The sequence below is a fragment of the Astyanax mexicanus genome, chromosome 15 (assembly GCF_023375975.1).
Source record: "Astyanax mexicanus isolate ESR-SI-001 chromosome 15, AstMex3_surface, whole genome shotgun sequence".
NCBI classification, from domain to species: domain Eukaryota; kingdom Metazoa; phylum Chordata; class Actinopteri; order Characiformes; family Acestrorhamphidae; genus Astyanax; species Astyanax mexicanus.
Window position 1 is genome coordinate 46,805,918 of NC_064422.1, and position 13,962 is coordinate 46,819,879.

The 13,962-nt window shown below is 42.3% G+C and overlaps 2 protein-coding genes across 4 annotated transcripts in view; one reads left to right on the forward strand and one right to left on the reverse strand.

Annotated features, from left to right (window-relative positions):
* lzts2b (leucine zipper, putative tumor suppressor 2b) overlaps nucleotides 1–13,962 on the reverse strand; it is a 36,229-nt gene that overhangs the window by 1,471 nt on the left and 20,796 nt on the right. For both annotated transcript variants that reach the window (XM_049464312.1, XM_049464313.1), the window contains exons 2-4: nucleotides 4,797–5,258; nucleotides 2,066–2,623; nucleotides 1,103–1,372 (exon numbers count right to left, since the gene is read on the reverse strand). In XM_049464312.1, the coding sequence (XP_049320269.1) occupies nucleotides 1,103–1,372; nucleotides 2,066–2,623; nucleotides 4,797–5,231 (1,263 nt within the window). In that variant the 5' untranslated portion in view covers nucleotides 5,232–5,258. The remainder of the gene's footprint in view (nucleotides 1–1,102; nucleotides 1,373–2,065; nucleotides 2,624–4,796; nucleotides 5,259–13,962) is intronic.
* The window catches only part of LOC125781161 (ras-related protein Rab-37), a 54,760-nt gene continuing 48,149 nt past the window's right edge, over nucleotides 7,352–13,962 (forward strand). Inside the window, exons 1-3 of one of the 2 annotated variants that reach the window (XM_049464322.1) lie at nucleotides 7,352–7,902; nucleotides 8,744–8,857; nucleotides 9,987–10,082. The gene's annotated coding sequence lies outside the window, so the exon portion shown is untranslated. The remainder of the gene's footprint in view (nucleotides 7,903–8,743; nucleotides 8,858–9,986; nucleotides 10,083–13,962) is intronic. The other variant, XM_049464321.1, reaches the window with a different exon arrangement.

Genomic DNA, 13,962 nt, shown 5'->3' on the forward strand with positions numbered 1-13,962 from the left:
GTGAGAGAAGTGAGAGAGAGGGAGAAGTGAGAGAGGGAGAAGTGAGAGAGAGAGAGAGGGAGAAGTGAGAGACTGCACGGATCAGGAAGTCCTAAATACATCAGAAATGTTAATCTGGGTCGGGCCGTGGGGAAGTCACTGTAGTAAAATTAAAACTGTACTGATCATAATTTACCCTCCTGCCTAATCGGCCACTGGATAATAGTTGGATGTTTTATATTAGCTAAAGCTGCGTCCCGTTTATCTGTAGAATTACATAACACCCAGGTTGACTGCAGTTAATCTCCCAGGACCTGGCGTCCACATGTGTGGACATCACATTTTGTGTTGCCTAGACCACAAATTAAATAAATTTCTTCATAACAACCATAAAAAGACCACTGGTAGTTTGTCTCAGTAACTAGCTAACTTTCCTGTTCCACCTTAAATGGTGCAACAGACGGCAGAAGATGCAGCATTTAAGACAGGATGAAAAAATAAAATCGTCACAGAGGAATTAAGGAATGGAGAGTAATAATTAATTTCTGCACCATCTTCCCTCTTTCTTAAGATATAAAATAAAATAAACCCTAAAGTTAACTAGTTAACCACCAGCAGCAGCAGCATCGGCAACTAGAATACTGAACTTTAGCGGGCACTTGAGGAGTTTTCCAATTCTTAGTGGGAGGACTTCCCATCTAACTCTGTTCAATATATTTAATAAATCGTGGATGTGGTTAATTTTGGGCGTAATGTAAAATAATAAACCAATCAGAGTGTCTCTTTAAGAACTCATCATTCTCTTTAAGAGTAGATCAGGTGAGCTCTGTCTTTGGTGGATTGCTATTGTAACGGTGCAGCTACCTGGACGTGTTCAACAAACTCTTCTCAGCAGAGGAAACTGAGCTGCTGGTTGACGCTGTGAAGGAGCTCCAGCAGCTCATTTACGGGAACAGCAATGTTATTTTATTTACTATTCTGTTTATTGTTGATGTAAAAGTTGGGTTTGGGCTGCTGTGTGTTCATGTGTGTGTAATAAGTGGGGGTGTACGCTCGGCTCGGCACAGCGCCTGTGTTACCGAGATAGCGATGAACGTCTGACTGTTAGCGTCTCTTGTCTCACCTCCCATTTGGTCTCCTCCAGTCTGGGTCCGAGCTGGGTGTGCTCCCGTTCGTAGGTGGTGCAGCGTTCCTCCAGACGTTCCCGTTCCTGCAGAATCTGGGAGAAATCCTCCTGCAGCTTCTTCTTGTCCTGCTGGAGTTGGAAGACCTGCAGCTGCAGAAGCTGCTGCGCCCGCTGCGCTTTCTGAGACGCTTTCTGCATCTTGGTGGCGCAGCTCTGCCGCAGCTCCTCCATCTCCAACTCACTGCGCTTCTGCTTCTCCTCGTACACCTGCCCACAGAAACACACAGAGAACACTCAGGTAGGTGGAGCTACAGAATCTGTGCACCTGAGGCCCCGCCCACATGGTATTTGTCTCCGTTTTGGCCTTCTGTCCACACGAAAACTGCTTTTGCAGTCAATGATAATGCCCCCATTTTCTCCTAAATTTAACCCAACCCACTCATTAGGACTCCTCCTATCACTACTGATGCTCCAACACCAGGAGGATGAAGAACAGCATGTCTCCTCCGATATATGTGAAGTCAGACTCCGCATCTTTTTGCCAAGTAGCATCACAGCAATAACACTCGGAGGAAAGCACAGCGACTCGGTTCTGATACATCAGCTCACAGACGCAGCCTTGTGCTGATCCACATCACCCTAGGAGTGATGAGGGGAAAGAGAGAGCGCCATCTACTGTACTGTACCCACCCAGAGAGAACAAGACAAACTGTCTCAGGGCTCCGGCAGCTGATGGCAAATCTGCATGAGTGCCGAGGTGGAAATCTTTGAAAACTCAAAAATGTGTGGACAGGGAAAATGAAGCTTTCTGAAAACACTGACGTCACCTAGTGTCACATTTGTTTTCATTAGCTTAGTCTGTTCAAAATGAATCTAAAACATGAACAGCATCTGGATTGGTTCTGTTCTCTCTCTGATTTGCGGATTTATTTCTCAAAAATATATATGTTTTTCACTAACCTGGCAGATTGCCACCTCGTTGTCGTCCAGGTTTTCTCTCAGGTGCTGCAGCTCCAGCTCTCTCTCCCTCAGTTTTTCCTCTAAGTCTCTTACAATGGCCTCATAGGCCTCTATAGGTGGAGGTGAGGGCCCGCCGGACCCCATGTCTGATACTCCCGGTTGACTGCGGCCCCCCAGGGACCCGGTGCTTTTGCTGGAAGACGACCGGCCACTGTCGGAGTTGGAGTGGCCGTGGTTCAGCACAGGTTTGGTGTTCTCGGCGTGGTTGAGGTTGTACACCTGGCCGCTGTAGGTGGGGAGGTTGGTTAGAGAGTTCCGGGCGGAGTCTGTCAGGGTGAAGGACTGGCTGTGGAGTCCGTTCCTCGCTCCGCTGTAGGAGCTCCGGCGCTCCGTGGCCACCGGGGTGATGATGTCCTGATCCGGAGACAGCAGGCTGAGGTTCCCCTGACTCCCTGACAGGCCGCCCCCTAGCCGCGGCGAGAGGTACTGCATGGCGTTCCTGCTCTTTGGCACAACGGGCTTGAAGGCTGTTGGTCGAATGAGGGCCTGCTGGATGTTCTGTGGAACACAAAATCAGAAGCAGCACAGATTAATGATTAGTGAAGTCAACACTGAAACTTCTTAAAGGTGAAGAAGACGAGTCAAACCCAGATTTGTGTATAATATTAAACGTTTAGGCAGCAGTAAGTGTTAAACTTTATGTATAGGAACCTCTTCAGGAGCTTTGAGGACTCTTTAGGAAAGGTTTTTTTTAGAAGAAAATCTTCCTTTACTTAAGCTCTCTTAAAGATTCCTTAAATCAACCAAAGGGTCTCTCCATGGTTACAGATTGCAAATCCCCCAAACGCCATTTCTTTACAAACAATGAGTAGCTGCAATAAAAGCCTTTTAAGGACGTTTTTACAGTACAATTACAGTTTGCCTCTTGATTCTGATGCAGTATTTCTGCAGTTGGGAAAGCTATCTGTTCCCAGTGCTGCATGTGGAGTCATGTGATTGGTTCACTTTTTTACATGATGCTGTCACTTGTGTCATACTTATGTGCAATGTTATTTTATTTACTATTCTGTTTATTGTTGATGTAAAAGTTGGGTTTGTGCTGCTGTGTGTTCATGTGTGTGTAATAAGTGGGGGTGTACGCTCGGCTCGGCACAGCGCCTGTGTTACCGAGATAGCGATGAACGTCTGACTGTTGGCGTCTGTCTAGGTTGTATTCAGTCAGTGGAGCTCCTGTGTTTTCTGTTACCAAGATAAAACTCCAGAAATGTACCTGAACACACCTCATTTCCAGAACACCACGCCCATCAGTGTAGATATATTCAGAAGATCTGCTGCTGTTTAAACCAGACAGGAGGAAGGAGGGAAAATAGACTGTTGGCGGGGTGTAAGATAGCAATGAGCATCATAGGGTGCCTTGTGCAGGGTGTAAGATAGGGTCCTGAGTCACATTGCAGAAAATCAATATGTGGATCACTTTTACTTGCTTTGTGAGTAAAAATCTAAAAAAAATGACGTAAGAAATCAAATATTTTGTAATAAACAGAAATGGTTTTGAGATGTCACTACTATTAATGCTAAATTTGCCTTTAGAAATTACATTACATTACATTACATTACATTTGGCAGACGCTTTTGTCCAAAGCGACTTACAATAATGAAGTACAAAAGTAATAGGAATTTAGATAAAACATTTTAGATAGGGCTTAAAGGAGGTCAAAGGGAAATAAAGGGATAGAGAAGTGAAGGAGGGGAAGAAGGAAATGGGGTTAGAATTAGTTAGTGTGTTAGAGGTGTTAGGAGAGTAAGAGCTCTTTGAAGAGCTCTGTCTTCAGGAGTTTATTAAAGATAGTGAGAGATTCTCCTGATCTGGTAGTAGAAGGTAGTTTGTTCCACCATTGGGGAACTCTGTATGAGAACAGTCTGGATTGCTTTGTGTGAATGTTTGTTTGGTAAAGCGAGGCGGCGTTCATTGGAGGAGCGCAGTGGCCGGGAGGTAGCGTAAGCCTTCAGGAGTGAGTGCAGGTAGGAAGGAGCTGTTCTGTATCACCTTGTAGGCGATTGTAAGAGCTTTGAATTTGATGCATCAACTGGTAGCCAGTGGAGCTCAATGAGCAGCGGGGTGACATGTGCCCGTTTTGGCTGGTTGAAGACCAGACGTGCTGCTGCGTTCTGGATCATCTGGAGTGGTTTTACTACACAGGCCGGGAGGCCAGTTAGCAGGGCATTGCAGTAGTCGAGGCGTGAGATGACGACCGCTTGTACCAGGAGTTGGGTGGCCTGTTGCATCAGAAACTGTCTAATTTTCCTGATGTTATAGAGCGCAAAGCGGCAGGACCGAGCAACTGAGGCCACATGGTGCGTGAAGGAGAGCTGGTCATCAACCATAACACCCAGGTTCCTAGCAACCTTTGTCGGTGAGAGAGAGAGAGAGAGTCGATACTTATAGAGAAGTTGTGTTGAAAAGATGGTTTTGCTGGTATAACCAGAAGTTCAGTCTTTGAGAGATTTAATTGAAGGTGATGCTCCTTCATCCAAGAGGATATGTCAGAGAGACACGACGATATCCGTGCAGAGATTGAATTATCTTCAGGTGAGAATGACAGGTATAGCTGAGTGTCATCAGCAAAGCAATGGTAGGAAAAGCCATGTGAGTTAATATTAATATATTATGCGTTAATATATTAATTAATATATATGCGTAAATAAAAGCATCTAAATGTCCAGTACTCACCCGCTCCAGCTGGCCGGACACAGGGACCAGTTTAGGTGGTCCGTCCACCGGCATCTCCTGTCCACCTGTAACAGCCTCCAGCCAGTTCTGGTTCCAGTCAGTAATCAGGTCCTCGTGGGAGTAGGACCGTCCCCCGATTCCCTTCCCTCGGCTGGCGATGGCTTTTCTCTTGCTGGACGGCGTCCGGCTCCCGAGTGGACCCTCGTGAGACGAGTCGGAGAGCAGCCGGCCCGAGCCTGGCGTCCCCCGCCGGAGTTTAGCCTTGATCTCCGGGTTGATCCGGCCGTGGTAAGGGGCCTGGCCGGGGACCAGGCTGCTCACGGAGCCCATTCCCCCGTAGGCAGGGGGTGAGACCGGGGAGGAGCGGTGGGGACAAGCCTCCAGACCTGGAGCCGGATGATCAGTGGTGACGGGGAGGGACTGGACCAGAGCCATCGCTGCGGTTTACTGCACCCCTACGATCTGAGAATAAATGAAGAAAATATGAAATGATCAGTGATCAGAACATTTAAAGTATTATTAAACTTTAGTGAAAGAAGGGAGATAGTATGGTGTACCCTTAGTATTTATAGGGTATCGTTTCTCTCTTTTTTTATAATTCTTTCCCATTTTCTTCCCAATTTACATGCCCCAACACACCAGGAGGGTCAAGAAGACTAGCACACGCCTCCTCCAAAACATGTGAAGTCAGACTCCGCCTTGCCGAGTAGCATCACAGTGCTAACGCTCGGAGGAAAGCGCAGCGACTCAGTTCTGATACATCAGCTCACAGACGCTGCCTTGTGCTGATTCACATCACCCTAGGAGTGATGAGGGGAAAGAGAGAGCACCATCTACTGTACTGTACCCACCCAGAGAGAGCAAGACCAACTGTGCTCTCTCAGGGCTCTGGCAGCTTGATGGCAAGCTGCATGAGTGGGGGTTGGAACCTGCTGCGATCTCCTGCTCATAATGGCAGCGCTTTAGACCGCTGGACCACTCGGTGCCCTGTGTATCGTTTCTCTACAAAACAAACTTTAATATGCTTAAATCCGGTATAAATCCGGTGTGAAGTGGACTTGGATTGTAATGAAACATGAAAATGAATTTGAACTTTTTGATTAGCCTGCCATTCACCCACAGCATTCCTAAATACAGCGCTTTTAGCCGATGCTCCCAACAGTTCACAATGCTAGTGACATCATTTATTTTCGTTTATTATTTATTTATTACTTACTTTTTAGCTTGCAGGGATGCTACAGTAAGCATGCACAGGAATCCATTTTACAACTTAATTTATATCAGGTGCAAATGCAAAACTCAAAAGTATTTAATTTAATAATAAACAGCAGTAAAAAACACAAAACTGGAAAAAATAAACAGAGGGTAACTAGAATAAACACAATGCATTCAGACTGAAAACAAAAAGAAAGATCTTCAACTGAACAGATTTAAAAACACACGAGAACCGACCAGAAACAACACCGACACAGAAACAAAGGGGCTATAAATACAGAAGTAAACAGGAAACACCTGGGGGCAGGTAACGAGGGGGCGGAATTACAAATAAACACAGGTGAAACACACACAGACCGTATTGGTTTATCAGAAACTGCAGGAATGACCATCTTACTGTAAAATCTGAACTGACCTGTTTTCTTATTTTGAAAATGCCTTTAATTCTGTCTCTGAGTGATATAAAAAAATCTTAGAAAGTCCTAAAAGTTGTATTTTTCCCATTGCTGCAGATTCCCTGAGAGTACGGTCTTTATCTCCAGGTTTGAGGTATCTCCACCCGTCCCTCTCCCCTTTTACTCCCAGCTCCACTCAGTCTAATTATAAGAGCGAGTTACTGACACTTCATTTGTGGGGATTAATCCTGCGGGATTATCTGTACTAATCCAGGTTTTAATCTGCTTTTAAAACAATATGAGTGAGGGAGCTAATTAAGGCTGCTTGTCCCCATTACAGCAGCAGGTCTTCAGCATGATGAAAACATGCTGAAACGGCTCATCAGACTCCAGCTCATTTCCTCAGGCCATATTTAGCCCTGCTGATTTCCTCAGACTCAGAACACCGAGCCGGGGTTAGATCTCCGGAGGACCCGGAGCTCAGAGAGGGAGCGGAGCGGCTCCGACATCCTTACTGTTATTCCTGTTATTCTGTCTCTGATTCACTTCAGAGAGGAAATAAAGACACGACTATACATGTAAAATATCAACTTTAATTTAAAGAGATTTAACACTATACTGCATTAAATAAAAAGGAAACATCACAAAAACCCTTATTGAATTTGCTCCAGTGACTTGATCAGTTTTCTCAGCTCACTGCTGAAACTTCTAGTTTCTATCTGACACTGTTTAAGTGATTTTAAGGTTTTTGTAATGATTTTTTTCTAAATGTTTATTTTTGGTCTAATTTAAAGTTTAATTAACCTTTTTTAAACGTTTTAAATGTTTCTTTTTTATTTTAATTATAGCTTATATTTTACTATTTTATGTGTTTGAATACGTTTCATTTATTCGTCTGTTGTTGCCTCCTGATTTTCTTACCTACTCCTAATGTACCTCAATGTATTCAGAGTTTAAATATAGGTTGATTGATTGATTGATTGGTTGACTGATTTAAGCATTGTTTTGTTCTATATATCCAACACATTTATTTTTTAAATAATTAAAAATATTATTAGAATTGTAATTGATCAGATATTACATAAACAATGTACGTAGTTTAAAATAAAATAGCCTGTACTGGACCAGAAATATGAAAATGCATATTTGGTGAGAATATAGAGGGTAATATTTTTAAATAAGTACAGCAAACATCTTTTAACCAAATATAGTTGAAACGGAAAGTGGTGCAAACATGTCTTCATTAGATTTACACAACAAGTAATGAAAATTAAACCTTTAATTTATTATAATAAACCAAACCTATTCAACAGTATTAAATAAAACAATTTAGTTTTAAAAAAGGTTTTACCAAATAAATATATGTTGTGTTTATACTGCTGTAACCTGTGTTTTACAGGTCATGAGTCACATGACCATAATGGGCGGAGCTATGACACTATATGCCATGCTGCAACAATGGAGATGATGGTCGTAGCTCACACAGGTGAGCTCAGGTGTGTCTGTCCCCAAGTTTCTCCTCTTAAAGCCCTGATTGGGTTGCAGCCTTCATGACAAGACAATGACATTTTAAAATATAGCACTGCATCAAAATAAATATTCAAGTTTTATTTAGTATAAGTATATAACAGTTTCCTACATTCAGTAGAAACGAAAATCTAAAAACTTTGTCGATTTGAAATTGAAGACTTTGATTTTGTGTGGAATAATAATAGAGTTACAAAATAAAAAATAAAGTAACAACAAATATCTACCAAAAAACTGAAGTGCAAAATATTTAGTGCTGCATTTAAACTGCAAACAAACAAATACAAGTAAATACAGTAAATAACAAAATTAATACAAAATAGACTGTATTCAATATATGGAGTTTTTTATCGTTATCAGAATTTTTGCCGATATTATTGCGTACTCTATGATGTGACACACTCTTGTTGTTCTTTACTTCAACATTGCTTGCATTTTTTTGTTTCTGAACTTCTACAGTTTCAATCCTGTATACAGCAGCTCATTAATCTGAAACTCTTCCATATTCTCAGATTTTGTGGGAAGTTAAAGTGAGGTTTTGGCTTCTTAAAATCATTTTAAGGGAAGAGAACGTTAACAGACGTTATGAAACACTTTCGATTTAAGGGTTTATAATGATTTCGCCTAACTTGAGGCTTTTTTTGTGCAGCACACTGATCTTTAAGGACTGGATAAAGGAAATCTTTAGAGGAGAATTAACTAAAGCTGTTTTATGTAACCATGAACAGGCCTGTATAACATGCTCTAAATTAAAACGTCTAAATATCTTCTGTAAATGTTACTGAGTAAAAGTGTGTTTCTGTCTCACAGAGTGAATCAGCTCAGCAGAGGTTAACAGGACAGATGGAGTGAGTTGGAGTGAGATGGAGGGTGTTGGAGTGAGTTATCCTGAGAAAGTTCAGCAGACGTCAGGCTCAGCATTAGGTAGGATCTCCCCCGACTGCAGGAATGTGCAGCTAAAGCATCTACTGTTTTCCTTTCACCATTAGTTCCAACCCTGCAATGTGATTGGCTGAGAGCTGTTCTGTGTGTACCGTTATCAGCCGGTAATGCACTGTAACCAAAGCTCTCCATGTACAGTATTACTCCGCCACATACAGGTAACCTAGCAATCATGCAGCGCTTACAAACCAAACAGCGCAGCTACAAACAGAGCAGCAATGGAACTATTTTAACTGGTGGAGTGTTTATCAGGGGTTCTGTGGGTCCTTAAAAAGTCCTAAAATGTCTTAAATTAAAATATTGATAATTAATGTCTTAAATTGTCTTAAATTTGCTGTAAATTTGCTGTAGGTACGAAATTTTTAGATGGTGCGTTTAATGCCAGTAGGAAAGCACGTACTAACATTAGCAGCGAGTTACTGCAGAGAGAACTAAGGTTAGCCGAGTGCTAGCTAACATTAGCTGTGAGCTAGCTAACGTTAACGGTGAGGGAACTAAGCTTAATGTAGAGCTAGCTAACGTTAGCGGAGAGTTAGCTAACGTTAACAAGGAGGGAACTAACTAACAAGCAACCAACACTTATACCATAACTGCAATGTAGGGTATAGCAATATTTAACAATCAATCACTGTTTCATAGCAACACCACAGCAACAACCAGGAATATCACAGCAACAGTCTGGCAAGAATTTATTCAGCAACATCACAGTTTCAGGTTTCAGTTACTCAAAATATTTGAATAAACAGCGATAATGGAACTATTTTAACTGGCGGAGTTTTTATATATATTTTATACCAAATATATTCTATTTTCTCCTCCTCTTTAACTCGTCTTTTAGTCTCTATTCACTCCTCACATTAATCAAATCAGCACCAATCAAAAGTCTAAACACACCTCTTCTCTCTCATTCAGTGTGTTTTTATCCTTCTATTTGTTTCTGCAGTGTTTTTATTCTCATTAAAAGCCTGTAATCACCCGTTTACATAAGTAATCACACTTAATTCAGGAGTTAGTTAAAGCAGCTTTAGCAGTAATGACTGCCTCCAGTGCTGGAAGAGCTCCTGCATGTTTGGCTCATTTCTGATGGAATTTTCTCTCCGTTTCTTGGCAGAAAGTTTCAGACTTAACCAGAGACGAGGTTTCGTCCAATCAAGCTGTAGAAACATCTCAGAAACCGCTGAGAGACCAGACGCACCAGAGATCAAAGGTGAGTGTCTAATCGAACGGTGTGATACTTTAATTTACTGACTGAATACAACCTAGACAGACGCCAACAGTCAGACGTTCATCGCTATCTCGGCAACATAGGTGCCGTGCCGAGCCGAGCGTACACCCCCACTTATTACACACACATGAACACACAGCAGCACAAACCCAACTTTTACATCAACAATAAACAGAATAGTAAATAAAATAACATTGCTGTTCCCGTAAATGAGCTGCTGGAGCTCCTTCACAGCGTCAACCAGCAGCTCAGTTTCCTCTGCTGAGAAGAGTTTGTTGAACACGTCCAGGTAGCTGCACCGTTACAATAGCAATCCTCCAAAGTCAGAGCTCACCTGATCTACTCTTAAAGAGAATGATGCTCAAGATTAAGACAGTCTGATTGGTTTATTATTTCATGTTACGCTCAAATTATGATTAACACACACATGATTAATAGGGTTACTTTAAGAGAATTATTGCATGCCTTTTGCTTTGCGTTTTGAGCCGCGCAGTTTGTACTTTTCCCGTCGTTATAATAGCAAAGACACACTGACATGCTGCCCTAAATCAAGCTGCACGGTTCACCTATAGATTGTTAAAATAGTAAAATAGGGCCCTAAATCTGATGCATGACATCAGATAAACCAGTATAGAGGTGTTTGTGTTTCTCCAAGCCATCTCCTGAGGTAACACACTGACATGCCAAAATTAACGGGACACCAGTATGTAAATTAATTGACCATGAAGTGATGTGTTGCTAATGAATACATAAATACAAAATATGTTTTAAAAGTACGTCAGGATGATTTATTTCTGAAAATCCTGACAAATCCTTTTCTTCCTGAACACACTCTCACACACTCACACACTCACACTCTCACACACACACACACACACATGAACAGTAGGTGCTATGAGTGTACCGGCAGGGACAGGCCTGTGTAAACAGAATGGTGTAGGAAGGCGAAACGCCGCACACTGACGCATTCATTCACACAACCAGCGCTATATAACACTAAATCTGCCTTTATACACGTACAGTACACACACACACTCATACACACAGCTATAAATACACACTTATACACACACACACACACACACATACACACACAAACTTTCTCACAAACTTGCACTCAAGGACAGTTAACAGGGCCAGTGAAGGAGAGCACTGTTTCCCATACAGAGACTACACACACACACACACTATACACACATACACTATACACACACACACACACACACACACACTCTCTCAGAGACCTAGCAGACTCTCCCAGACCAGGCCAGCCTGACCCAAGACCAGAAGTTTCCAGGACACGGAGGAAATCCCTCTCCATCCGTCCTCTGCTCTTCATCTATAACTCTTCTATTCACTCTTTATAACCACATTTAAATTAGTTTAATATAAACTACATTCACAACACAGGTAAACTGTCCAAAATCCTAAACTTTCCCACCAAATCTGAAGTTAATTTCAGTCTGTTCACAGTGTCTATTTAACCTGATCTACTGTATATCCGACATCGATCTGATCAGTTCACGCTCCTAAACTGACACTCATGCACTAAAGAGCAGCAGAGCTTCACGTGAAGTTTCGGTTTCATCTTCTCCAGCATCACAAGGGGCTACTTAGAGTTCCATTGTCTGTAACTAGTGATGCTCCAACACCAGGAGGGTGAAGAAGACCAGCACACACCTCCTCCAATACATGTGAAATCAGACTCTGCCTCTTTTTGAACTGCTGCTGATGCTGTAGCATTGCTGAGTAGCATCACAGCGCTAACGCTCGGAGGAAAGCGCAGCGACTCGGTTCTGATACATCAGCTCACAGATGCAGCCTTGTGCTGATCCACATCACCCTAGGAGTGATGAAGGGAAAGAGCGCCATCTACTGTACTGTACTCACCCAGAGAGAGCAAGAACAACTGTGCCCTCTCAGGGCTCCGGCAACTGATGGCAAGCTGCATGACCGGGATTCGAATCAGGAATCTCCCGATCATAGTGGCAGTGCTTTAGCCTGCTGGACCACTATACAAGATCATTGTAAATTAGATTCTCCTGATCTTTAAATATAGTTAATCAGCAGAAAGTGTCTGATATCTGAAGTTCTGTTCTGTACTGGAGATACGAGGTTAATATATCTAATATGTAATTATAGCACACTTGCCTCAAACCATGTTGAGCTGTTAAATATTCTGAAATATCTGACGCTCTGATATCTGTAAAAACAGGCTGAAGGATTTTTAAATATCTGATCTGTTTTTAGCTCTGCTTTCAGACCTGTTTTCTGTTTTAGATCACAGCGTGTCAGAAACTTCAGAAACGAGTCTCTCTGTGTGAAATGAGGAGAACAGGGCGGATAAAAGCTGCTCCTTCATTGTATCCTGCTTTTGTTGGAGTAACTGTTTCTATTGTATGGAAAGAGATTTTCTAATAGATGTAGAAGTGGAAGCATTGCTGTGAGGGTTTGATTGAGTTCAGGATGTTGGATGATCAGCATAAAGTTTATTTATCTGCTCCAGGGAGTTCTATTCTATTGGCAGCACTTCCTCTATTCTACAGAGAAAATGTGTTTTTGTGTGTGTGTGTATGTGTGTGTGTGTGTGTGTGTGTGTGTGTGTGTGTGCGTGCGTGTGTGTGTGCGTGTGTGTGTGTGTTTGCACTTCTGTGTCAGCAACGAGGGAATTTAACAGTAATTAAACAGGAATAAAAGTGCAGAAGTTTCTGTCACCCTTTCAGTGCAACAATGATACAAATACATACCTAAAATAACACCCAGCCATCAGCATGGGGTACCACAGCATCCACTTGGCAACACCTGCGCAACCACATGGCATACCATAACAACCACCTAGCAACACCATAGCAACTAGGGCTGCTCAGTATATTGTTTTTCATAGATATTGCAACTCCTACTTTTTTCTGCTGCTATTTTTCCTCCGACACATGTGAAGTAAGACTCTTTTCGAACCTTTTTGCTGAGCAGCATCACAACGCTAACGCTCGGAGGAAAGCGCAGCGACTCGGTTCTGATACATCAGCTCACAGATGCAGCCTTGTGCTGATCCACATCACCCTAGGAGTGATGAGGGGAAAGAGAGAGCACCATCTACTGTACTGTACCCACCCAGAGAGAGCAAGACAAACTGTGCTCTCTCAGGGCTCTGTTAGTTGATGGCAAGCTGCATGACCAGGATTCGGACCAGCAATCTCTTGATTATAGTGACCGTGCTTTAGCCCGCTGGACCACTCAGAGCTCAACACTCTTCTAATTTTAGAGTTGAGTTTAGTTTGAAATCATTTGGTGTGATAAAAGTTACATTTTTAATATTTTAATGCACTGTTAAGTTGTATATAAGGGCCTGGATCCTGATAAAATGCAGATATATATATATCTCAGGAAGGGTCTGAGAGTTTGAGCATAAAGTGAATTTTAGTAGTTTTTAACCTAGTAACTCATAAACGTATCTTGGGTGACTGACTCTCATTTATAAAACTGATTTTTATAGTTTAATCTCTCCCTGTCCTGCTGCTCCTGTTCTCCAGAGCTGCTTCCCAATAAACATGACTGAGCTTCTGTTTCACTGCAGACTTTCCCTTTAACCAGAATGAACACTAACTCAGAGTCTCTGTGCCTCAGAACGTGTAAAACCACAGTATTTCTTTATTTATTGCGATTAAAAATACACACACATACACTACTCACAAACATGTGCATACACAAAATCACAAAACAACTGGAGGAAAACAAAAGACCCTTATTCCCATCCCTTATCCTTCTTTTCAAATATGATCCTTCACAAACCAGATATCATCTGTCCAGGTATTAACAGTTTCTTGAAGTAGCTGTAAGAAGCTTGGCTGCAGATCCAAACTCC